The 26,692-nt window shown below is 38.5% G+C and overlaps 1 protein-coding gene across 15 annotated transcripts in view; it reads left to right on the top strand.

Moving 5' to 3' along the window:
• The window catches only part of SRPK2 (SRSF protein kinase 2), a 213,917-nt gene that overhangs the window by 122,667 nt on the left and 64,558 nt on the right, over positions 1-26,692 (top strand). For 14 of the 15 annotated variants that reach the window (XM_072965195.1, XM_072965200.1, XM_072965193.1 and 11 more), the window contains one exon: positions 22,274-22,425. In XM_072965195.1, the coding sequence (XP_072821296.1) occupies positions 22,274-22,425 (152 nt within the window). Of the gene's footprint in view, positions 1-9,312; positions 9,510-22,273; positions 22,426-26,692 lie in introns of those variants that run through there. The other variant, XM_072965198.1, reaches the window with a different exon arrangement.

Raw genomic sequence — 26,692 nt, 5'->3', positions numbered from 1 at the left:
CCAGGCAGCGGTTAATACTCCCAATTCTCACGACTAAGTTGTTTCCAGTAATCTTAACATTGAGGGTAGAGGAAGCCAGAGATGAGGAGTCATTTGCTCCTGAGTGCAGGTGAAAGAAATCACTGTCCTCTTATCCTTATATCCCAACCTGTATATTCTTTTGATTTAACCCTAAACTTGAAAAGGGGAACTCTCTTTTTAAGGGGGAGGTCATCACTGCTGCTTATCTTTTTAAAGCATGAGTTTTGTTTCTTCCTTGAACATATATGCAATGTTTTTTTTTTTAAAGCAAGCACAAAAATGTTCTTCTAATTTGTATACTGAGAAATACATAAATATGGTAGTTCCCTAAATGCTTTACCAGCAAATATGATTTTGTATTTATCGAAAATAGATTTAATATTTTGACAGTTATTAACATATTTTGGAGGTCTTTAGATTCTGAGGGCATGTCAACAGAAATTTATACTTGGTAGTAAAAAGCTGTGTTTTAAAGATAATTTTATTAACACAGTTAACATCTTTTAAATTCCACTGCAGCAGTGCTCAGTAGAACTTAACTATGGTAAGGGAAATGTTCTGTGCAATATGGTAAACCACCCTCCACATGCGGCTGCTGAACACTTGAAATGTGACTGGTAGGACTAACTGCTGAATTTTTAGGTTAATTTATTTTTAGCTAATTTAAATTTAAATAGCCACACATGACTAGTGGATGCCTTACACGGGTTTTAGATAGCACAGGTGTAGAACTTTGCTACTACTGTTGCTTAAAAAAAAAAGTTCAGTTGTAAAAAAATTTTTATAAGAAGTAAGTTGAATATATTTTTGGTTAATATTTTTTACTGTATTTCCTGTTTTCTTCAGTCTTAAGTGCTTATTTTCTAGATGCAGCCTGTTAAACTTTATACATAAAATTAAATTTGTCTTTTGGTCTATAATTATAATGTAAAAAATGGCTGGAAGGTTTTTTTTTTTTAACCAATTTTAGAAGTTTTGAGATGTTCTCAGTGAAAATATAGGCTATGTGTCACACTTAAGAGTGGCTTGGGGAGTAAGGTGGCCACCATCAGTGGGAGAGGCTGGTGGATGGTTCGAAAGTCCTGCCACACTTCATCCAAGATATGGCACAGGTGGCAACAACTCATAGCTTCAAGTATGAGTCTTAAGTATAAAGTTACTAGGGTGGATGAGCTTAAGTGCTGGAGAGCAGCTCTCTGTAGCCTTCTCCAGAACTAGTAGCTGCAGTAGTTCTTAGTGCAAATGGAGAGGTTAGTTGCTAGCCTTAAATAAAATTCATCGTCTACTGCCTCTACAGACTAAAAAGGAAACCAGTTTTATTGACAGTTTTTGGATGGTGGCAATGTTCTAAGTAAATTTGACTTTTCTTTTAAACATATTTTTTACTGAGTTATAATCAGTTTACAATGTTGTGTCAATTTCCAATGTAGAGCACAACTTCTCAGTTATACATGAACATACATATATTCATTGTCACATTCTTTTTCGCTATGAGCTACCACAAGATCTTGTATATATTTCCCTGTGCTATACAGTATAATCTTGTTTACCTATTCTACATACGCCTGTCAGTATCTACAAATTTCAAACTCCCAGCCTGTCCCTTCCCACTCTCCTCCCATTGGCAACCACAAGTTTGTATTCTATGTCTGAGAGTCTTTACTTTCATTAATATGATTATGAAAGCTTCAGGAAGGAGAGGGGATCTGTTTATTTGATATTTTACCACACTTTATGGTTAAGCTCATGTGTCTTGAGATTAGGGCTTTTTCTTAAGAAAAGTTTAACTCGGATTAGCAAGCACACATTTGAAACTTTTTCAGGCTAGGGAGACTGTTCAGTTCACTTTAAATAATAGTAGCTCAACATACAAAATATATGAAATAAGATGAGGGATGATGCAAGATACATTTTCGCTGACAGTTTGCAGTTTGATTTGGAATTTGAAATGTTCCATATGGAAGATGGTGGCAAACTGAAACTTGAGGCAGCATTAACCAAATGATAAGAGAAGGTTGTATTCACTAGGTAGTTAGAATGTGTAAGAACTTTTTTAGTGAATGACAGGGATTCTGAATTCCTAGAAATAACTCTTAACAAAAGGTATGCATGGCCCTTATGGAGAAAATGACAGAATATTACTGAGGACATAAAAATCCTCTTGAACATAAAGTGAACAGATGGGATGGGATGATTTAATGCTATGCAGAAGCCATCTCTTCTATAGTCTGTAAATTCAGCGTACATGTGTGACTTAATAATCTTACCTAAAATAAATAAATAATTGCTGGGACAATTGGTTATTCGTATGGAGTAAGCCAATACTGGAGCTCAACCTCACACATTAAAGGAAAACTCTGGTATCTGAATCTTCAGTGCATCAAAATTGAAGGTGTGCATTGCCTGCTTGTTAGAGTTTTACTTACAGATACACATCTTCAAGCAGGGGGTTCTGTATTTTATTCTTTTGTGACCAGTGTGTACACAGACCTATCTGTGTATAAGTGAAAGATGTTTGAAGAAGCAGTATTCTTATTACATGGGACACACATTTTCTACTTTATTCCCTTTTTAATAAAATATGGTCTGTGACCCAGGACATTGATTTCATGAGTTGTTGAGTATAGCTTGACAAAGGCTGCCTTTGAGAAATTCTTGTATGTGCAAACAAGGAGATGTGCTTGAGAACGTCAGCATATTTGTGATAATGTAAAGTGATACATCTTGAACATTCATTGAGAAAAGGGCTCAATATACTGGTGAATATTCAGACGATGTAATACTATTTGACAGAATGAGAACTGGAGTTACCTCTATCAACATGGGTAAATCTCAGAAAACAAATTAAGTGAAAAAAAAAGTATAGAATGACACATAAAGGAAGAATTGTAGAATATGATATGACATAATGTTTACTGGTACAAGCTATATGATTTAAGTATAAAAACATGTACAGGAAAGATGAGTCTTTATTTCAGCATAGCTGTTATCTGTGGAAGGAGGGAGAAGAATTGGCTTCAACTCTGTCTTTAATAACTTAGTCCTTCCTTTAAAAAGATCTGAAGCAAGGGGAGGGGAGGGTATAGCTCAAGTGGTAGAGCACGTGCTAAGCATGCACAAGGTCCTGGGTTCAATCCTCACGTACCTCTTCTAAAAATAAATAAGCCTAATTACCTCCCCCTTCTCTCTACCTTCCCCAACCCTGCACCAGAATTTTTTTTAAAAAGGAAGCAATTATGACTTAATACCGAGATTTGTTAATACTGTAGGTGGATATATCTATTTTGTATGTTTGAAATAATGGAATATAATAAATCAGAGGGAGAAGAGCAGAGGGCTTAAATGAGACTAGAGCCTTAAGCAGTACCCAGATCGTCAGAGTTCTATTTATTAAGTGAAGAATATTTTGCTTTATCTTTAGGGCAGAAGGATTTAAGAAAGAAACGAGAGCAGATCTGTGTTTTTGAAGGGCTACTTTAACTCAGTTTGGGACATAAATTAGGTGAACGGAGGCTGCAGGTAGCACATGATAATTCGGTTGAGGGGTGTTTGTGGCCTGAGCACAGCAGGGCAGTGGGAGGTGGACATGAAGGAGGCGTGTCAGTTTGTTGGTGGCTGATCAGGTTTAGGGGCAGGGCTGAAGCTGAAGGTAACTCCCAGGTTCCCTGTTCACTACTTTGGTATATAAATGATGGTTGTCCCTGGACGGGGAAACAGAAGAGCTGGATTAGGTTACAGGTGCATACAGAGAATTAAATGGTAAGTCAGAGTTTCCCATAGGAGGGTGATTATGCTGGTCATTTTCAGCTTGATATTTGAAAGAACTAAAACTAAACTTTTAAAATTACTGTTTTTATGTTCACAGAGCAGTTTTTTAAAGTTTGATTTTGATGAAAAAGGTGATTTTCTCTTTAAAGATGAAAGAAAAAGATGCTAAGATTGTCTGACAAAGTACCCATTTGAAAGCAGTGGAGATACTTAAAATAATAATAGAGAATTGATTTTGCCTCATGATACCATTTATATATGCAGAACTTTCACATATACCATGGGCTATTGGGTTAATCTGTTGGTTTTTTTTTTTCTTTGTGAGTTAGCATTCTTAAACATCACAAGAAATTTCAAAGTAATACCACATTTCCTACATGTGTAATTTTAACTTCTGTTTCAGTTGTAGCTCGTTCAGGAAGCCAGCTTTGTGTTTATTCTTTTATTACTTTATTGTCTTCCTTTCCACATGAATGGAATTTGATAAATCCATAGTTGGCAATTCCAACTGACCCCATAAATACAAACCATTATTCTGTTAGGAACATGTTAGAGATGCACTTGCTGGTGAATGGAAACCTTCTTTGCTTCTCTACATCCATCTTTGTATATTAGAGCCATTATTAAAAATCTTCAGAGATGATAGGCCATCGTGTGTTTTATTCTCGAAGATACTGTCCCCTTGTTTATCAGTGTAGTGCATGACACACAGACTTGTTGAACCAAAGTATATGACCAACATATTGAATATTTGAATCTTTTACAGTTTTTAGTGTTTTGAAGTTCATTTATTACTTTGTGAAGATAAAACATCTCTCCTAGAAGCATATTTTTACTTAGGATAAGAACACAGGCAAGTGGTTCTCACTGAGTAGGATTAACTTAAGTGGTTTGGGATATTCCTATAATGTCATTTGTGATAATGTACCTTGTTTGTTTGAGCCCTTCACTGGTCAGGCAGTTTTATGAAATATTGGTAGGATTTCCAGATAAACTAGCTTTAAAAAAGGGTGGGGGGTAATTACATTTGTTTGTTTGTTTGTTTATTTAAATGAAAGGACTGGGGATTGAACCCAGGACCTCATGCATGCTAAGGACCAGCACAAGTTCTGTCACCCTCCCCCCTTAAACAAGCTTTCTTGCTCATTTAAATTCACACATATGTTATCCAGAAATGTAAATAATTCTATTGTGTTTGCACATTTAATTTATTTTAAAAATTAAGAGTAGAAAAGGATTTCAAAGGATTTTTAAAAGTTGGAAATAGTTTATACGTTTAAAGAAAGTAGTTAAATGTTTGAACTTTTTCTGTCTTCTTGACCTAACAGATTAAATACCTGTGTAGCAAGAGCTGTACAGGTATTCTTTTGTTCTTCTTCTCACTCACAACTATCTAAAACACACATGCGAGGAAGAATATAGAGTTTTTTAAAATTTTCAATAAACCCCAGATGTGGGAGTGGAAAATGTATGTGCAGGTCATTAAAATGCAAGAGGCGCTGTGGTCCAGCTCAGTGGAGGACAGATGGTTCACAGGGAGCCGGCCAAATTCAAATTGATTGTTGAAGGGAGAGTGTAAATGATGAGATGGAGGAAGGAAGAATGGCTTTTATAAGGCAGAAAAGTCAAAGCTGAGTTGAGATGGGAGATAAACGTGTGACAGGATAGCAGGGATAGATTGGGCCTTCAGTCCTGTGTTCTGCCTGGATTATTTAAATGTAGAAAGAGAGCCCATGACTGGTCAGCACTTTAGGAATCTCCTTAGAAGAGGCTTTTTTCATCTTTGCTGACGTTAGGTAAAGGATCTGGAAGGCAATGGCAGAATAGTTACTGCAGTTGATTTTTTTTTTCCCCTCAAGCTGATGGGATTCACTGATATTTTTGGAATTATTACCCTTGAGCCCATTCTGGGCAGGTGGAGTTATGGCTATGAAATCACACGGTCTTAACATTCCTTTTCTGAACGGAGAGGCCTGGCCCCAGATGGGTCCATTCCCTGTGGTGTCCATGTGACTCCACCACTCCCTCTTACACCTGGGTCATTTGCAGAGTAATTGCATCACAAGTGAAAATTTAATCTTTGTCATCTGTGCCTTTTTAAAGATTAGAGTTTTAAAAATTTTTTAAATAGATGTGAAAGCATTTAGGTAATGCCTGGCTCATAACAGGAAGTAGAATTTAGCTAGCTTTTTCCACCAGTAAAATTATAAATGTAAACTTGTGTGTTCTGATTCCAGTGTAGTTCCAGCAAAATACTCCATGAAGTCAGGGGCCATATCAATCTTGTTCGTGATAAAACAAAGAAAGATGTAATAAAAGAGTATAGTTACACATAAGTGCAAGTCTTTTGGAAGTGTGTTCTAAAATTCATATCATTGGCCCCTCAGTTTCTGTATTTGCACTAGAATACTCTATCAAAAATGTGATTTATGGTGAGAAGCTTACAAGAAATACTGTGGGATAATAGTGTTTAAAGAGTTAGCAGTACCCAGAATAGATACTGAGGTAGGTAGGAAACACTTCAGCAGTGATTTTCCTATTAAAAATGATTTGTTGCTTAAAATGCTTTTAAACTGTTAGTTGTAATATATTCAGTTACTGTTTGATAAAATTTTACTTCAGATTTTAAGTTTCAAACTTTGTTGATTATAGTGACTTTATTGCAAGGACTGTTACTACAAAAGTTAATGAGCCATTATAAAGGAACAGTTTTTTCCTTGGCTGTTGGGATGTTTCTAGTGGAGTATGTGCAGGAGCTCATCTTAAGCAGTTGAGCTACCAATGAAGATGATCTCTGATGATGAGGGTATAACTTACACAGATCTTTTTGTCTAGCAGTTTCTCAGTAGGTTTGGTTTTTTAAATGTGTAAAATCTCTGACCTGATAGTTTACTTGACATTGTGTTCCAAGAAAATAACAAACCATTGAAAGAGTTTATTTTGGCTAAGTATCACAAGTCAGAGTGTAAAAACTATAATGGATCAAAGAATGAGGAGAAACAAATTTACTTAAAGCATTCAGAATATAAAACATTAATTTTATTGCCAGATGTAAGCTCCTTTTTTTGGGAGGGGGTTGGGGGCTAATATGTACTTTCTGTCTGTTGATTTTAAAACAGCCGTTTTAATGAAACCATATTTCATTTTTTTCAGGATTTAAGTCATATTTTTTTTGAGTTTCTAAAATTCTCCCTAATAAGTAGTGATGAATAGAATGTTTAGCTTGTATGCCTCTAAGTCAGGTGTCCACTGGTTGGGAGTTTTTGCCTGATCTTGCCAGTACTTTGTGACTGAGTCATTAGTAAGATTTTTCACTCTTGAATTCCTAATACATAGAAATAGTATCTCCAGTCACCAGAATCTTATACTTTGAAATGGCACCTCATTATTTACTGCATATGTGGGGGAAAGAAAGGACTAGTAAACATATTCTTTAATACAGAAATTTTTTGTAACTTCATTGAGGTTCACAATTAATGTAAGATAATGAAATCAAAGTTTTAGACTGTAGGCTTAATGATTTAGAAGGGAGCAGGCACACACCTTTTCAGTTTTGATTTTTCATTCAGCATGTGTTGCTGAATGTTTTTCTTAGTAAGGACCCGTGCTAATAAGCACACGGGGACTAAGGCATAGCTCTGGTCCTCTTAACATCCTTAACTTAATCCTCTGATCTCCTTAACATCATACAGAGTAAAGAGTGAAGGAGCCTCGGTTATAGGAGCTGGTTCATTACAGTGTAGGCAGAACCCAGTGGGTGATACTTAAATGCTCTTACTGATCACTAGTTTTTAAGAGAAGGACTTTAAAAAGTAAATTCTACTATAGTTTTATATGGGCTGGGCCTCTGGGTGGCCGGCTGTTCAGTTTCTCCAATAAGGAATTCCTGGGGGCAAAGTGGAGTAAGGAGTCTGAGATTCTCACTGTCAGTCATCAAAATGGTTTCTCATCCCAGTACCTTACTTTGTGCCTACTGTGTCCAAGATGCTTTGCTTTAGGGAAGATTGTAATCTGGCTACCCTGGGGGTGGGTATGAGTGGGGAGGGAGTCATGGCTTTCTCCAGCTGAGCTCTGTGTGTAGTTCCACCCCTCCTCCCGGATGAAACCCAAACCCTGTTCTTCATGTTGAGGCTCTGTGGCTCCTAGGAGGACTGGTTTCTGGCCAGTGTCTGTGGCTACAGTCACTTTCAGTTGTAGCTGCTTGTGTTCTTCCTACTTGTTACCTCCTCCATTTTGTTTTCTAAAAACATTGAATTTCTTGTTTCTTGATTTTTTGCTTTTCCATTGTCTGTTATTTTAGATTTTCTTCTGTCTTTTCCTTTTTTTTTTCTTTTACTGTGGGAAGGAGGGAATAAAAATGTATGATGTTAATCAGTCATGTTTAAAATGGAAGTCTAGCTATGCTTTTCTGACTCTGAGCTCTTATACTTAATGGTATAATTGTTTATATCTTGATGGAATTAAGGTTGATTTTACTTGAAGGAAGCAGGCGATTAAAACAGACTGTGATTGGTGTGGTAACTTTTTAAAGATCCGTACATTTATTAAAATGGAGGCCCTGTTCCTGAAATCTTTTGGAACATCAGAAATTCTTAATTTTATCTGCCTTTCTTTGCCAGTGTCTTTTTGTATCTGCTTTCCTTACTTAAATTTGAGTCATAAGGCACACTTGAGTGTGTTACTGACAGACATCTGTTAGGTCTGGTGATGACAGTGGTGATTCTTAACCACGGGTGTTTATCAGTCTCCTACTGACATGGGCCCGGCCACATTCCAGACCTACTGAGTCAGGATCTCCTGCTTCTAGGCTTTCGTTTTTTGAAAAAGCTTCCACATGATCATGGTTATAGTCCTCTCTAAGAACTATTGTGTTATAGATTCTAAAATAAAAATAAATGGATTAGATTTCACATGGCATTTTGTATCCTACCTGAAATAAACTCCAAATTCTTTATTCAAAGGTATCAAAATCTGGTTCCAATCTTTCTAGCATTTCTGCACATATTCTCCTGTGGGTACCTTGTATATCAGCAAAACTGGACTTTGCTGCTGCCATGCCGGTGCTCATTTCTGTGTTCCTCTTGCCTCTAAAGCCCTTCCTCATAGCTCAGCCTCATGTGTCACTCCTTTCCCTGTGCATTCCTTGGGACTCAGTAGCCAGAGAGAACATTGTATCCCTGAATCTTGAAACCATATACCTTGAATAAGTTTTGAGTTAATTAAGGAAATAATAATAATGTTTTTGAACCATTGTCTGCTTTGTTTTAAGTTGTTATATACGTCTGCTCTAATCTGTTAAATGCCTGGCTTCATGAATGAAGACACATTTTACTCATTTAAGCAAATTTTTAAAAAAGGTTTGATAAATATGTTTTTTAACAAATAAATGAGGTATCTTCTCCATACTTGGGTAATGAGGCAGAATTTAGAACTGTAGGGTAGAATCACAAAATTTATGATGCAAGGAGGAGAGAACATCACAGCCCCTGAATTCTTTGATCTGAGCTGATGGGATGCTCAGACTGATGGAGTACTTTATAGTTCTTGTCCATCAGAGATAACCAATTTGACGTTTTTCAAGACACTCCTCAGTTTCAGATAAACTTGCACTGAAGCGGTACTGTGTCATCTGTGCATAAGAGGGACTAATTGGTAGCATTTGGTTTCATGGATGCTAGTCTGAGCGCCACTTTGTATTTTGAATTTCTTTTCCACCTTAGGTAAGGCTCTTATGCTCAACACTAAAGCTTTTGTTCTCTCACCTGTTCAGTAATGCCCTTGCAAGGTAGTAAGTGGTTTAAAACTAGTCAGTGAGTTTCCTATGTGTTAGTATCAGTGACTGGGGGCACTTGAAGAATTTTATATTTGGTATGATTTTATTACATTTGTCTTTTAACTTTCCTCCTAGTTTGTATGTGGATGATTTCCTACCTTTACTTTGTATTTGTTTTACCGGTGAGCTTTTCCACTTCACAGTTTTCTTGTTTCTAGTTGTAACATTTTCTTTTCTGCCTAGAGAAGTTCCTTTGGTATCTGTTGTAAAGCTGGTTTGGTGGTGCTGACTTCTTTTAGTTGATGCTTGTCTGTAAAGCTTTTGATTTCTCCATTAAATCTGAATGAGAGTTTTGCTGGGTCAAGTATTCTTGGTTGTAGGTTTTTCCTTTTCATCACTAAATATATCATGCCACTTGCTTCTGGCCTGTAGAATTTCAGCTGATAAATAAGCTCATAGTCTTATGGGAATTACCTTGTATGTTACTTGTCACTTTTCCCTGGTTGCTTTTAATAGTCTCTCTTTAATTTTTGTCATTTTAATTATAATATGTCTAGGTGTGTGTATTCCTTTTAGAATTAATCCTGTGTGGAACTCTGTGGGCTTCCTAGACTTGGGGACTGTTGCCTTTTCCAAGTTGGGAAATTTTTCAGCCATTATCTCTTCAGATCCAGCCCTTTTTCTGTCTTCTGCTTTTGAGATCCCTTATAATTCAAGTGTTAGTGTGCTTGATGTTGTCCCAGAGGTCACTTAAACTGTCCTCATTTCATTCTTTTTTCTTTTTTCTGTTCTGCAGTAGTGATTTCCTCTACTGTGTCTTCACTCACTGATCTGTTCTGCTTCATTTAGCCCACTATTGTTTCTTCCTTGTATATTTTCCATTTCAGTTTTTATATTCTTAAACTATATTTGTTTGTTCTTTATATTTTCTAACTCTTTGTTGAAGACTTCTAACTTCTCGTTTTTATGTATCAATTCTCACAAGTTGTCTGATCTTTATGATCATTACTCTGAACTCTTTCTCAGGTAGATTGCCTGTCTCTGTATCACTTAATTCTTCTTCTGGAATTTTATCTTATTCCTTTGTCTGGAACCTATTCCTCTGCCACCTCAGTTTATCTAAATTTCTATTTGCATTTTTGTTTTATTCTATTTGGTAGCTTAGTTACCTTCGAGAAGTGGCTCTCTGTGGGAATCATCCTGTGCATCCCAACATTGCATTCCCCTCTCATCAAGGGGCCAGCTGATCCCAAGGTAGAGTCTGGCCTGCATTTGTGGAATCAGACTGTGGGATCCTTATTTTCTTGCTTCTGGCATCTGCCCCCTGGTGGGTGGGGCTGGTTTAGGGATTTCTGTGGGGATCTTGGTGGGAGGGGCCAGTGCCTGCCCACTGATGGGTGGAGCTTGGCCCTGGCCCTCTGGTGGGCAGAGCCCTGTGTAGGGGCGTGTCTGGAGGCTGCTGTGGGCTTAGGAAGTCTTCAGGCAGCCTGTCTGCTGATAGGGGTGGGCCGCTATGTTCTTGTTCAGCTAGTTGTTTGGCCTGAAGCATCCCAGCCCTGGAGCCTACAGGCTGTTGGGTGGGGCCAGATCTTGGTGCTAATGACCCAAGCAAGATAGTCTCAAGGAAAGAGTGAGGTCTCTCTTTCCTCCAAGCCTGTGGAGCTTCTGCAGTTAAGCCAAATGCTCTTAGAGGCTTCTCTTCCTGATGGCGGGCCCCTACGCTGGGGCTCAGAACTCTCACTCCTGTGGGAGGCTGTCTGCAATATAATTATTCTCCAGTTTGTGGGTCTCCTACTCTGGGGGATATGCGATTTGATTATACTGTGAGTGCCCCCCCATCTCATTATGTTTCCTTGATGACTTTAGATGTAGAAGATCTCTTTTGGTAGTTTCTAGTCTGTTTTATCGATGGTTGTTCAGCAATTAGTTGTGATTTTGTTGTGTTCATGGGAAGAAGGGAGCTCAGTGTCTTTCTGCTCTGCTATCTTAATCCAGTAATCTGACCTCTTTCTTTTGAGAGGTCTAGGGACAGTATAATTGTCATTCCTATATAGAAAATCTGGCTGTTTTCCTCTGTTTTTTTGCTGTTGTGGTGGTGGGTTTTGTTTTTTGTTTTTTGTTTTTTGTTTTTTTTTGCTTCGGAATTCTTCAGTTTTACTGTTCTGGGGTTTTCACCTTATCTGGCACACTTTGTGCTTGCTTAGTTTGAGATGTATGCTCTTTATCAATTCTGGACAATTCTCAGCTATTATTTCTTCTGCCTTCCCCAAATAGTAGATTGGTTAGATCTTCTCATTCTGTACTCTAATCTTCAACCTTTCCTCATGCCAGCAATTGTAAACTTTTTTTTTCCCTCTAGAGGAAACTGTTTTTAAGATGGGAACATTTTTGTTTTGTAAAGCCCTTTGAAACCATATTTCATGAGAAGGTCTTTGAAAACTGATCTTAACTTTGTAAAAAAGACCTAGTTAGAATAAGTCATCTGTTGTGAGAGAGTGTTTATTAATCAGTTTGCTTGTTAAAATTCTGAAGTCTGTGTTAGACATCTTTTTCTTTGAAGATGGTTATAACTGCAGTACAACCCATTTTGTCATATTGCTTTGTAGAAATATGTGATAATTAACAGTAGATATCCTTGGGAAACTTTATTAAATCTCTTAGCCAGTCATAATTATAAAATACATGAGTGTAGAAGCAGAAATGTTAAGACGTAGACTGATGCTGAGCTTTGCATTAGGAGAATCACAGGTGAACAGAGAGGGCCAGAGGTGTGATGGCAGTATCACACGTGGTGTATCAGGGTGCACTCACTTACCAGTCACTACTGGAGTCCTGAGGAAACAAGTTCATGGTAACCACTCACCAGAACTGTGAGGAGTTGAGGATTAACCTCTATTGACTGCCTACCGTGTACACAGTTACCATACCAGGGAATTTATCTACCATCTCTTTTATCACAACCTTCTTACTTTCATTAGAGGTCCAGAGAAGTTGTCACTGGCTTGAGTTCTTGTGAATTTTTAAGTGATGGAACTGGTATTCACACCTCACTCACAGCCTTTCTACCAGAAAACTGCATGTTGTTTGGACTTAGATTTTTATCCTAGCTCTTCAGCCCTAAAATAGAGTTAGGCATGACTCACTCATGTCTTGGACATTTCACTTTGTTATTCTTTAGTAAATTCTCTCATGGTGCCTGGGGTTGGGGAGGGGTGAGGTGGAGTTGGGGGTTAGACATATGACCCACTTTTCCAGCATCCACTTTCTCTTTCCTTTATTTCTTTCTCTTTATAAATTAATACTTTATTTCATTAGGCATAAATATGGTACCCAATTGAAAAAGTATGAAAGGAGTATTAGGAATTTTTGAGAAGTTAATTTCTGTCCTTGATTATCAGTCACTGTGTTCCTTTTCCTGGAGAGAACCATTTTGATCAGTTTCTTGTTGCTTCCATCAGAAACAGTCTGTTAGCATGAGGTGCATGCTTTGTATCTGTAAAACAAATGGTGCATGCTATACACAAACACTCTTTACCTTTGTGTTACTAAGTGGCATATCTTCCATATTAGGACATAGAGAAACATCTCATTATTTTGGTGTAACAAATTTGTTGAAAGATAATTCACATACCATAAAATTTCAAAAGTACAATTCAAACATTTTTCAGGGCACTTACAGAATTGTGCAGTCATCACCATCCACCTAGTTTTAGAACATCTTTATCATTCCCTAAAGAAATGCTGTGTACTTGAGTAGTTTCCCTCAACCTCCACCACCTCCTCAGCCATAAGCAGCTACTAACCTACTTTTTCTCTATTCTGGGGATTACATATAAATGAAATCCTACAGTATGATCTTTAGTGACTGGCTTCTTTGATTTACTGTAATGTTTTCAAGGATCATCCTGTAGCATTTGTCAGGACTTCCATTACTTTTTACTGTTGAGTAGTATTCCATCACATTACTATTTTATTTATCCATTCATCAGTTAATGGACGTTTGGAATATTTCTGGCTTTGTCTATTATGAATAATGAAGGTACAAATATTTATGTGCAGGTTTCTGTTTTGATGTATGTTTTGGCTTCTCTTGGGCATATAACGCGGGAGTGGAATTGCTGAGTCATATGGTAACTCTGTTTAACCCTTTGAGAAAATGCCTTTAGTTTTTCAGAATGGCTGCACATTTTCCTTTCTCATAAACAGTGTATGAGACTGCAGTTTTTGTACATACTTGCCAACACTTGTTATTATTTCTTTTTGATTATTGTTATCATAGCAGGTGTGAACTGGTGTCTCATTGTGGTTTTGATTTTTGTTTTCTGATGGCTAATGATGAATATCTTTTCTAGGAGCTTTAAATAATTTTAGCTCTTAACATTTAGATCTTTGATCTATTATGAGTTTATTTTTGTGTATAGTGTGAGTTTAGAGTCCAGCTTTATTCTTTTGCATGTGGATATTCATTTGTCTCATCACGATTTGTTTTAAAAAAACTATTCTTTCCTTATTGAATGCTCTTGGAACCTTTGTAGAAAAGTCATTTGACAGTAATATGAAGGTTTATTTCTGGACTCAGTTCTACACTGTCTTGATTACTGTACCTTTGTAGTAAATTTTGAAATCAGGAAGCATGAGTCTTTCAGTGTTCTTTTTCAGTATTTTTTTGGCTATTCCTGGTCTTTGCATTGCCATATAAATTTTAGGAATGGCTTGTCAGTTTCTGTAAAGAAGCAAAGTGCTATTTTGACAGGGATTGAATTGACTCTGTGGATCAATTTGGGGCATACTATCATCTTAACAGTTAAGTATTCAATCTGTGAACATGGGATGTCTTCCTATTTATTTAGATCCTCTTTGATTTCTTCCAATAATGTTTTTATTTTCATAGTATATGTTTTAAAGTTATTTTGTTAAATTTATTCCTATGTACAGTTGACTCTTGAAACAACATGGGTGTGAACTACATAGGTCTACCTATATGTGGATTTTTTTCAATAGTATGTACTGCAGTACTACACAACCCACAGGTTGAATCTGTGGTTATGGAGGAGCCATGGATGTGGAGGAACTGCATATACATTGTGCTGACTATATAAGTTATAATCGAATTTTCAGTTGTACCCAAACCCTTAAATTGTTCAAGGGTCAAATGTATTTTATTCTTTTTGATGCTATTGTGAATGGAGTTTTCTTAATTTCATTTGACTCATTCTTTTTAGTGTAGTCATGTTGTATGCATATACGTTAATCTGTCATCATGTTATTAACAAGTCTCCCATTGATGGATGTCTAGGTCCCAGTATATTGCTACTTGCAGGCATTGTCACTGTGATTTTATCAGTAAGGTGAATTCCAGTAAGGAGGCATGCTGAGCCAAAGGATATTCAAATATTGAAATCATTTGTCAAATATGGAATACCATCCCTGTTTATAATTTTACAACGAAAAATTCCCATAGTGGGCTTTATAGAAAAATGCTCCAAACTGTGAACATTAACTGAAAGTTACTGAAAATTAACTGAAAGTAAATTTTATTTACTTGTAATAGTAATGATATGCTAAAATAGGTTCATGCTGCTAAAATATTGTCTAAAGCAGCCCTGTCCAGCTATATGTGCTTATGGCTGTTGAGGACTTAAAATTAGGCTGGAGTGACTGAAGAACTGAACTTAAAATTTTATTCTGGGTTAGGGGCATAGCTCTAGAATATGGTAGAAAAGTGCCTATTATGCAAGAGGTCCTGAGTTCAATCCCCAGTATCTCCATTAACAAATAAAATTCAAAAACATGAACATAAAAAAAGACGACTGCTCTAAGTAAAATTTTATTCTGTTTAAAATAATTTGACTAGTGGCTATTGTATCATATAATTATAGTTGCCTTCTCATTTAAAGCTTGTGGAGGTTTGCAGAAGCCTTGTCCAGTGGTACATCTTGCATTATCTCCTGCACAGTATGAGGCAATCATTAGTGGTTATAGTAAGTTTCATCAATATATAGGTCTCAGTAAACAAGTTTTTTTTTTAAGCAGTTTACTGTGCACCAACTGGGCTTCAGATTGCCTTCAAACAGAGCTTTTAAATAGAAACACAGAGTCCTTAGTTTGCTAGTTCTTATATGTATATCTTATCCTAATGTAAAAGATAGGCTTATACGAGGTGTTCATACATGTGTATTCTCCAAAATCTGTCTTTGAAATTTGTAAGATTATGTTGGTGATTATACTATGGGTCATTGCCTGTAGATCATGAACCAGGAAGGCCAGAATATGTCAGTGGCTTGACTAACTTTGTGTATTGGCTTTTACTTAGGCTCTGTTCTTGGTACTTTAATCCTTCATTTTTCCTTGGCACTCTCACATGCTTCAAAAGGCACTAGCTACCAACTGCTCATGACCTCTGCTTCTGTTTGCAGCCCAAACCTTTAATTTTTAGGTATAGATTCCATATACCAAGCAGTCTGCTGTATTTCTGCAGTGCTGGGTGTCCCACATGCCCTTCACACTCTGATGAGCTGAAACAGAAGTAAGCTTTCTCTGAAAACTGTTCCTCCTCCTCCTCCTTGTGCTATGTTCTTGGTCCAAATTAATGGTAACGCTGTCTTATTACCAGAAATCTCGGAGACAGACACCCACCTGCAGCAAATGAATTACTGAGTTGTGAGTTTAGGTACTTATCCCCTCCTTGGATTCCTCACTAGTTTCCCTCCTTCTGGCTTGTATCCTTTCTACCCATTCTACACACCAATTCCGTATGCAGTTTGCAAAGAGCTACTCTCTGGCCCTAAAACTGTATTTCAGTGGCTCCTACTTGCCTTAAGGATAGAGCCCCAGTTCCTTAGAACAGTAGATTATGCCTCTTATCGGCTGATTGCTGCTGAATGTCTTGCCTGTCTTTAGCCACACTGGGCTATTTGAGGCCTTTGTGCCTCTGGTCACCCTGTTTCCTGGGCCTTGGGCATTCTCCTCTGCCCCCTGTGCCTCATTCTGGTGTCTCTATGATCTCCCCCAGCGTGTAGGCCTTTCTGGCTCAGCCCTCTGCCACCTCCCTTTCCATAACAGCACTCGGAGCAGTTGATCATCTTCTCTCTCGCTTTACTATACCGTACAGCCCGCAGTGCTGGGCTCCTTTGTGCCCTGGGTTACATCCTGGTACATGCTAGACACTATCCTGAGTATTTGTAGAATCAGCGGGTGTCATTTTTATGTGCTTTTGAACTCTTTGGTTTAAACTTTCCTACCTTTTCTTTCTCCACTTAAGTAGTAATAACATTTTCTGCCAGGTCCCACAAATGTTTTATAAAATAGAATAATACTAGTGACATAAGTACATAGCCCTGCCATACAGAGGCTGTTAGGTGATCAGTCAGTCAACTTCTTTGTTGTCTAAGGTGCCGTTTAGTTGGGAAGCGGGGTCTGATTTACTTGCCTCTTCGTTAACTTTTAGTTCACTATGTTCCGTTTTGTAGAAAACACTGCAGTCTTAGAATATAAGACCTTAGACTATGAGAATGGTAAGAATGTTAGCCTCTGGCTTGGAATTAGGATTGTCTCTCTTAGAGTTTGGGAATTCAGGGGGTTTTTTTGTTTGTTTTTTAAACCTGCCTGTTCCCAAAGGAGAATTGGCTCTCATTCTTACTACCCAGTTTCTTAATTCCTCTGGTTATTTCATTTATTTAAAAAAACCCAAATCTCAATGTTGAGGCCAAAATCTGTTAATTTAACATGAACTACTCTGTTACAGATTGAGAACTTGGCAGCTATATTCATTTTCTCTTGCTGCATAACAAATTACTACACACTTAGCAGCTTAAAACAATACCTGTTTATTAACTAACAGTTCTGTAGGTCATAAGTTAGGGCTGTACAGCGTGACTGCATTCTCACTGAACCGAATTGAAGCTGTTGGCCAACACTGCAGTTCTTGTTTGGGGATAGGAGCCCTCTTTTAATATCCATGGTTATTTTCAGAACCCATTTCTTTGCATTGAAGTCCTTATTATCCTTCTGGCTGTTGGCTGGGGACCACTCGCACTCCTTGAGGCCACCCACAGCTCCTTGCCCTGTGGCCTTAATGAGTAGTTCACGATATGAATGTTTTCTTTTTTCCAGTCTAGCTGGAGCATGTCCCTGACTTCTTCTGTGACCAGCCAGAGGAAACCTACTTTAAAAGGGCTCATGTGATTAGGTCAGGCCTGCCCAGTGTAGCTATTCTTTTGCCATATAACATAACATAACATAACATAATTACAAGAGTGATTTCTAAGCATATTCATGGGGCTACCCACACTCAGAGTAACAGAGAATTATTCAGGGTGAGGGTCACTGGGGCTCACTTTAGAATTCTGCCTACCACAGCAGACACTTCACCTTTAGGTTTGATTTATGCAAAGTTCTGAATTTCTTTTTATTAGACAGGAATACATGAAACCATTGTGGCTTTTTCCTCCCTAGCTTTGTGACTTCATGCAGTGCTACAGCAGCTACCCTTTTTAGATAAGTTATTTTGAGAGAAAGTATATATTGATTGATTCTATCCTTCAGTAGAAATGCCATATTGCATATTTCTCAGACTGACAACTACTACCAAGAAGAGGGGCGTGAGAAGGAGGGGTGGTAGGAATAGAGTGAGTTTTAGATGAGGTGGTGGACATAGGAGGAAAGAAAAAGAAATTTGACTTTATGTGACTGTCCATGGAATACTACCTGAAGAAATTGATTTGGTATTCCTTTTCTTTATGTTTTGATTAAAGATTTAACTGAATTAATTTCTTAAGTTGTGTCAGTTGTCATTTAAGCTGATAACAAAGGGAACTACTTCTTTTTCAGCCAAATGTGAAGTTTACTTGTCCTTTACTCTGCTGGAATAGGAAAGAAATAGCAGCTGGAAGGAAATCAGAACTCCCATCTGGTTGCCATGACAATTTAGAGCAGATGGTGCATGCACTTTGCTAGGCTTGTTCAGTTTTCCCTCTCTTTTCTGATAGAGCAAATGTACATGAAAGATACAATATGAAGTAGATAAGCATGATAAAATAATCTTAGTATTCTAATGTTATAAAGAAAAATATTGTGTTTTTTAATAACTATATTTTTATGATAGCCCTGTTTGGAGTAATGATTAGAATGTTTAGCTATGTTTTATTTAGGGCTAAATAAATATAGTTCTTTGTGAAAAATATGAATGACTAGTTGGAATTTTGCTTTCTAAGTTTTTTTTTCCAGTCACTGAGGTGGTACATTTATGTTATGTATACACATTTTTAAATTACAAGTGTCTTATGTAAACTTTGGACAGTTAGATAGACTCTCAGTCTATTTTTACAAAACCATGTATTACTTTTCACTGTGAACGTACTGGGGCAGTTGTAAAAGACCATGCATACAGATTGCTTAAATCTAAATGTAGATACTTTTGCTTTTTCTTGGAAGCATGTACTTTATTGAAGTGTAGAGTAAGAGGGAGAGGTTATAGCTCAAGTGGTAGAGTGCATGAGGTTCAACCCCCAGTACCTCCTCTAAAAATAAATAAATAAACCTAATTTCCTCCCTCCTCCAAAAACCCCTAAATAAATCCACTTTTAAAAATGTGGAGTTGATATTAAAACCTATTATATAGTTGTATAGGCTTTCATTTTTTAAAAAATAGCATTTTGAGGTATAATTCACATACTGTACAACTTATATATTTAAACTGTGTAATTCAGTATTTTTTAGTGTAATCATGTGGCTGTGTAACCATCACCACATGAGAACATTTCATCCCTCATGAAGGAACCCCGTACCTACTGACAGTCAGTCTCCATTTCTGTTCTCTCTCTCTTTCCCCTACTTCCAGCCCTAAACAACCATTAATTTATTCTATCTCTACAAATTTGCCTGTTCTGGACATTTTGATATAAAATGGAATCTCAGTTTTGACTAGCCACATTTTAAGTGCTCGGTATGCCCATGGGGCCAGTGGCTACCATATCGGACAGCAGAGTTCTAGATGTTTTGATATGATAGCTAGTCAGAATATTACGTCAACATTACTCAACTTCCTCTGTATTTTAGGGTGCCCTGACTCATCCCTGTAACTTGATAGAACTGGCTTTGGGGAGGCTATCAGCTTGGCCCTCACTGAGATCAGAAGGTTGAGAATTTTGTTAAGCGACATGCAGCTCACTCAATGGGTAAAGAAAAATTGAGAGACACATTATAGTAAAGATACCTGAGCCTCTCAAATGAGAGCAAGTGGGCCCGTGAAAACTAGAATCTCTCCTTCCTTATCACAGGTACAGTCTATTCTACTGAGGTAAAGCTGTATCTCGCAAATACTGCTGGTGCAGTGGTACTCAACATGGGCAAAGTTTTGTTCCCGGTGGATTTGTCAATGTCCAGACACATTTTTGAGAGTCACAGCTGACGTGTCGTGTAAAGTGATTGCACTCTACAGTGCACGAGACAGCCCCACAGCAGTGAATTTCCTGGCCCAGTGTCAGTGGTGCCGAGCACAGCAGGTCCCTGCGCTGGTGGGACGAGGTCCTCCAGTCCTTCTCTTTGCTTCCGTTGTTACATAGTCTCTACCGGGGATATAATGTGGTGGTGTTTTTTGTTTGGTTTTTGTTTCTGTTTTTTAAATTTAGAGAATCTGTTCATTTTTTCATATGAAATTTCTGAGGAAGAACTAGCCATCTTTGAAAGTATTTCTTATTGAACATATATGTTGAGTAGATTCTACCCATGCCCCCGAGGAATGAGTTGTGCAGACCTTTTCTCTAACCACTCCTCTCCCATTCCTCAGACCTCTCTTTCCCCTAGACCACTTTACTTTTAGTAAAGGCATATCTGTCAACAAGAAGATGAGCATTGGCAAGGCTGCCAAAAAGATGATTGCACTTCTGTAAGGTCTGCTGGGAGCTGTGAATGTTTTTGCAGTGATGTAGGTGTTTGATTGTGATGATTCCCTTTCAGGGCTGCATCATGAGGAGTGGTTAATTCTGAATGTTACACCACCTTTGTCCTTAATCTGTTACCCTGGGAGCTGTAACTTTTTGAGTCTTCATAGCTTCTAGCAAAGAAGGAACCAGTACAAGTCATTTTTAGCTTATAAGCATTCTTTGGTTGACCTGCCAGGGGTAATCATACTTGGCAGTGTTGCCTTCTTTGGATTATGATCCCCACCACATCCTCATGACTGCTTTGTGTTTCTGCCGCTTCCCTTCATTACTGTGGCACTTCGAGTTTTTGGTGGCAAACCACATAAATGAGCTGTCTTAGGCCAGAAGCAGAGTAGTGAAGGCTCTTTGGGGACTCTTAGAATTAGCAAGAGTTTAGAGGTCCAGCTTAGAAAGGGGTGGTGGTCAGGGCAGCTCCTTTCACTCTGCCTCTTCCTGGCAGCTAGAGTGAGCTCGCACCTGTGATGGCTGAGCTTCTCTGGTGAGGCTCCAGGGCTCTGTGCCCTGGGCTGTACCACAGTGAGGAGAGAGGATCTGGAGCCAGCTTTTCACTGCGCAGGGAGTAGCAGGGTTTCAAAAGATGCTTTAAGAAGGGGAGCAGTAGTATTGGGCAAGCCAAGAAAAAGTGGCAGTTATCTACCACATCGCTGCCTGTGGGATTCCCCTTGCTTCCCAAGCTAGAGACCTTCTGCTCATCCTCCTGAAAGTGCCTCTGGGAACAATCCTTCATCCTAACCTCCTTGCCCCCAGGTATCTGTTCCCTCCCCACTTTTTACCCTCAGAGCAGTGGCGAGCTCGGGAGAGTAGCAGTGGTCCCATTGTTAGGGCAGCTTGCTGCACAAGGGAGCTTCTGCATACAGTTGAGACTTTAGGTTCAAGATTCTCTATTGGGAGGGACATGGTTAGAAATAGCAGTTATATTTTTTAAGTGAGAGCTTGATTTTGTAAAATTGCATTATGAAGGTTTTATTTCTAAGTGAATGTATTTAATATGTGCTTGAATTATTCTAGATATCTGAAAAGGTTTACTTCTGTAACTTCTTAAGTTTTTGTTTATTTTTAGTATTACTGCTTTTTCTATCTTCTGTAAAAAAAAAAAAAAGCATACTAAACGTTAAGCCTTCCTGTGACAATTAGAGATGACCACTGCAAAACTTGCATTGTTGTATGGATTATATTTGCATTTTACTACAGTCGGTGCTTTCTTTGTTTAATTTCCAGTTTGGGGCAGTGTGCTTAATAAGCAAGGTTGATAACTGAATTCCTTAATGAAAATAATTATGTATCATTTACAGCACATATTAATCAGCTTTTTTGAGTTATCTAGGAACCTAACCGCATTTCTCCTGTTCCTATGGGAAAAGGAATTCTGATTTTAAAATAATGGAAAGTAAGCCCCTTCATAAGTCCAGGGTTGTTTTCATCTGTCTTTTTATAATCTCTGTGGGATGTGTTCTAACTAATAAAGCTGTGTATCATGGGGAATGGGATACTCTCTTATTTCACTTACATTTCATAGTATCAGAGCTTGAGAAATATTAAAGGTCTGAGTGAAGATGTGCCTGAAAAAATATTCCTCAGTCAATAAAGGTAGTTCTCCCCCACCCTTCTCAGCTTGTAAAAGTGGATGAAGTAATGTTAATCAGCATCTCTTCATAGTGTGTGGCAAGTCGTCCCCCTCCCCCCCCCCATATTGAGAAACTCTCAAGTGTGTCCATAATAATGCAAGATTTACTTCTAAGTAAATGGGAACGTTCCTCCTCTGTTTCAGGCCGGAGCCTCAACAGAAAGCTCCCTTGGTTCCTCCACCGCCACCGCCTCCACCGCCACCACCTCTGCCAGACCCTACTCCCCCAGAGCCAGAGGAGGAGATCCTGGGATCAGACGATGAGGAGCAGGAGGACCCCGCAGACTACTGCAAAGGTGATGTACTTGCCTTGCTGGGCCCCCTGTGATTTGTTGGAGGAAGAAACAGGAAGGTTAATGATGCCAGCTGCTCAGTGTTTATTAAGTTGGTGTCAATATCATTTAAAATTTTTAGCTCATTAAGTATATAGAATGATACCAGAGAATGTAATAGATATCAGAAGGAAAATTGGTAAGAGATAGGAAATATACACATATGTATATACATACTCTGGGTACTTTCAAGAGAATTTAAATCTGTTGATAGAATTAAAGATAGTATAAAATGGGACAATTAAAGTTAAAAACATAATAAGCCATCTCAGACAAGCATAGAAAATAGAGGGTGCCAGACTCCTAAGGGGAGCCAATTTAACTGCATTGGACTGTAAGTTTTGTGGCTGCTAAGACTGACAAGGAAATGTTCCTTTCTCTGCATAGCACTGAATTTCATTGTCTGTGGAGAGAAAGCCTGCCCATTTATTTGCAGAGGCAGACTTTTCCCTGGCAGTGTACTCAATGAAAAAGACATTCTGTAGGTTCTGCCACTGTGTGACATAGTGGATTGTGTTTTCAGCTGTGATTTCACAGAATGCATAAAAATTATTCAAATGGAGTTTCCTTGTATTGATGCTTCATAAAGACCAAGGCTACATAGCTAGCTAGACTCCTAAAAGGCAAGCGTGTCATGTCATGTCATGTGATGGCTGTTGAGAATATAATCCAGACTCTGTGCAGACCCGACTCTGAGAATCTAGGAGAAAGGAAAGGCAATCCATTGGGCTGCCTCTTTGTTATTTTACTCATTTGGACTCTGATTCCCTCTAGCAGAAAAGTATCACAGTCTGGAGTTCTTAGCTTCTGAACAGTTGATGAGACATTTATTTGCTACAAATTAAGGAAACTATAAATCAGATTCTATACAGGCAAAGAATAGATGGCAGGAGATGCACACATGTTCAGGCCATGAAGCGTTAATGAATCTTTGGCTCTGTTGGATCTTAGTATCAATTTATCTAATTACTGCAGGCCATTTGTGTGTTGTTTTAGGAACAGTGTACTTTTTAGTTAACTGTTAAGTGGAAAAGGAACTCATTCTGCTGTGAAAGTTTAAGAAGTAATCTTTCACTCTAACCTGATTCTTCCATGGTGTGGATTTCTATACATAGAATCAGTGTCTTCCTTAGGAAATGAAATATTGATCTTCAGCATTTATATGAGTTGTGATGATGACCCCAAAGGTCAGAAGATTCAGAGACAGTTAGGAAGGATGAAAAGAAGATGTTTTTCATCCTCCCTCTTAACCTGCATTTCTTGGTTTGGAAATAAAGTTATTTGAAGAGGAAATATGGACAATTGGCTTTTGATTTTGCTGCTTAGGCCAAAGCATTGTGTTGGTCTGAAGGAACCGTTCTTTTCTGTCAATAGGCTCCATCATGCTGGAATGAGAACTTTGTCTCACACCTGGTTCTTCACTATGTTGTCAGGAGATTTAGTAACCATACCCTTATCTCTTTACCACCTCTGTGTGTTGCCAGTAGATGTAACCAGTGTCCAGGTTCTTGGTCCCGTCCCAGAAAGAATTCAGAGACAGGACTTGGAGGTTAAGAAAGTAAAGTGAGGATTTATTAAGGGATAGATGTACACTCTCAAGGGGAGAGAGGGCAGGCTCAAGTGAGTAGCTGCCCTGAGTTTCTTTGGTAAGTTGGTTGCATAGAGTGTAAAACTGAATGGGTGGAATATTCATTGGGGAGGGAAGAGTTTGGGGTCGTATTCCCTGAGGGGTACTTCTAATCTGCAAGGCTAATTTTATGGAAATGAGGGCATAATGAGCAAAAGGTTACATTCTGACGCTGGAGATTCCTGCCTTGTTCCATCTTTCTTTGTCGACCTCCAGACTGCTCGTCACCCCACAGGGTGTGACTGCTTATCAGCCCAGAGGTTCCTGCCTTTTTTCCTCTGCCCTGGGACCCTGGTGCTTACATGATGTAGGGTTTCCTGCACTTGGCCTGTGTCCTCCTTTCTCTGCTTATATCTAGCTGTCTGCTTGTTGTAACATGTGAATCAGCACAGTAGACCCCTCGGACTGATGTATAGGGCTATGATTGAAGGTTTCCCCGGTCAGGGTTGATTCTAGGTAACTGTTCACTCTATACATCTTGGAATATAAAGGTGAGCCTCACTAAGACATGTTGGAGATGGTAAAGTTCTTTTCTTGCACACATGCCTACACACACACACACACACACACACACACACACAGAGCTTGAGTAGGTAACGTGGGCCTCTAGTCAGCATTACATGTGACAGATGCCTTACTCTATGAATATAGACCATAACAATTTAAGATAACTGACATAAATGTGTTCGAGGAGCCTGTGGAATTATTGAGGAATATTTGGGGAAAGAACTCTGGAATTTCCTCCCCCTCCCCTCACCCTCATGAATGGAATAGAATAGATAACTTTCCCTTCAGAGATAGTTGAGTTTATTACCAACATGACGCTTTATCACGTCTGAGTACTTTAGTACATTTTGCCTACAGTCAAGCACATTCTCCTGTGTAACCACAAGGCAGCTGTCAGGGTCAGGATCAGGAAGTTAGCGTGGATGTAGTTCTGCCGTTCATTACTCAGGCTGCATTACTCAGTATTGCTGTTTATGTAAAACTGATCCATTGCAGAATCACACAGCATGTTGTTTTCTTCTTCGTTTAATGTGGAATATAGTTCCTTAGTCTTTTCTTGGCTTTCATGACTTTGACATTCTTGAAGATTATAGACCAATTATTTTGTATAATGTTTCTCAGTTTGGAATGTCAAAAAAGTGTTGTTCTGTGAGAAGTGTTCTTTTCCTTGCCTCCTATCAGGTGGTACAGAGTTTTGATTTACACCATACAATTGATGTCCATCACTTGTTTATGGTGGTGTCTGTCAGGTATCTGGACCATAAAGTTAACCTCTCCCCCTTGTAGTTAATAAGTATTTTATTGATAGTTACACTGAGGCTTTGTAAATATCCCTTTGTCAAGAATTTACTTCTTCCTCTGCTTTCTTTCCCTCCCTCTGTCCTATCTATCCCTCCCTTCCCCCTGTCTGTCTACCTCAGATGGGCTCATTCGTGGATTTTCCTATTATTCAGTGGCTTATAATCAGTTACTCTCCTTGTTTGTTTGGATGCTTAGATTATCCCGAATTTGACCTTAGGGGTCCCTTCTGGTTGATACTGTGTTCCTTTGAAAAGTTCCTATCATTCTTTAAGCCCTTTCTTTTAAATAAGATATTCCTGGTTCATCTTGTATTTTTCCCTAATTAGCTCTTTTCCCAGGACCTCCGGTTCCTTTTAGTGCAGAGCAGTATTCAGAAAACAAGACCTGGGCGTTAAGTGTGATTACTACTGTTGGAGTGTCGTTGCTCCCAGACCTCTTAGCACAGGCTCAGGACACACACACACGCTCTTTTATGTTTATATATATTCTATATGTTTATTTCTGTTTTTATTGTGAATCTGTTAAAATCCACAAGTTTAATATGATATCTCATTTCACTCTTACCAGGGGATTTAGCCAGTTTTCTCCTTATTGTATCTGTAGATTCTTTCTTTGACTGTAAGCGACTAGGCCATCCTCATTATGTTTACGTATTGGATTCATTTCCTTGTATGTAATGGGTCACCAGTTTCTGTCACTACAGTTTTTGGCATTTCTCCCCTTTCCTCATTACCTAGCTTGTGCTCAGACATCTTTCGTTGCTTGATGCTATTTAGTGGCTGTGGACTGAATTGTTCAGGAAGTGGGAAGAGGAGCGATGGCTTTCACTGCCTAGGGGTGTGTTTTACTTAGTCTTTTGAGGTGTCTTGTCTGTCTTGTCGTAGCACCTCTCTTTTGCTTTGACTTCATTCCTGGGGAACCTCTGCCTTACCAGCCACTTCACAGCACTCCCCAAGTTAAGTAAAACATCAGCAAAACCAAAATACGCCACATCTTTTCTCTCTCTTCACAGGGGACATTTCTGTTCACCATAGGGATTACGTATTTGGGGAGGCAGAGTGTGGCAGATCACCTGGAATCCCATCCCCCAGCAGTAGCTGCAGTGAGCATTTGGATCCTTGACATTCTGAATCGTTCATGACCAACCAAATTGTGTCTTAATTTTTTCCCTTCTTATTACTTCTTTACCTTTATAAGTCTTTCCTTATTCAAAATTTGTGAAACTTCTGCCTGTTTAACAGAAGGGCCACTATTTAAAGTTCTTGTACCGCTAACGTGTTATTCATTGCTCCGTTC

Source organism: Vicugna pacos, chromosome 7 (assembly GCF_048564905.1).
Source record: "Vicugna pacos chromosome 7, VicPac4, whole genome shotgun sequence".
NCBI lineage: Eukaryota > Metazoa > Chordata > Mammalia > Artiodactyla > Camelidae > Vicugna > Vicugna pacos.
This window is presented reverse-complemented; position numbering and strand designations above follow the sequence as displayed.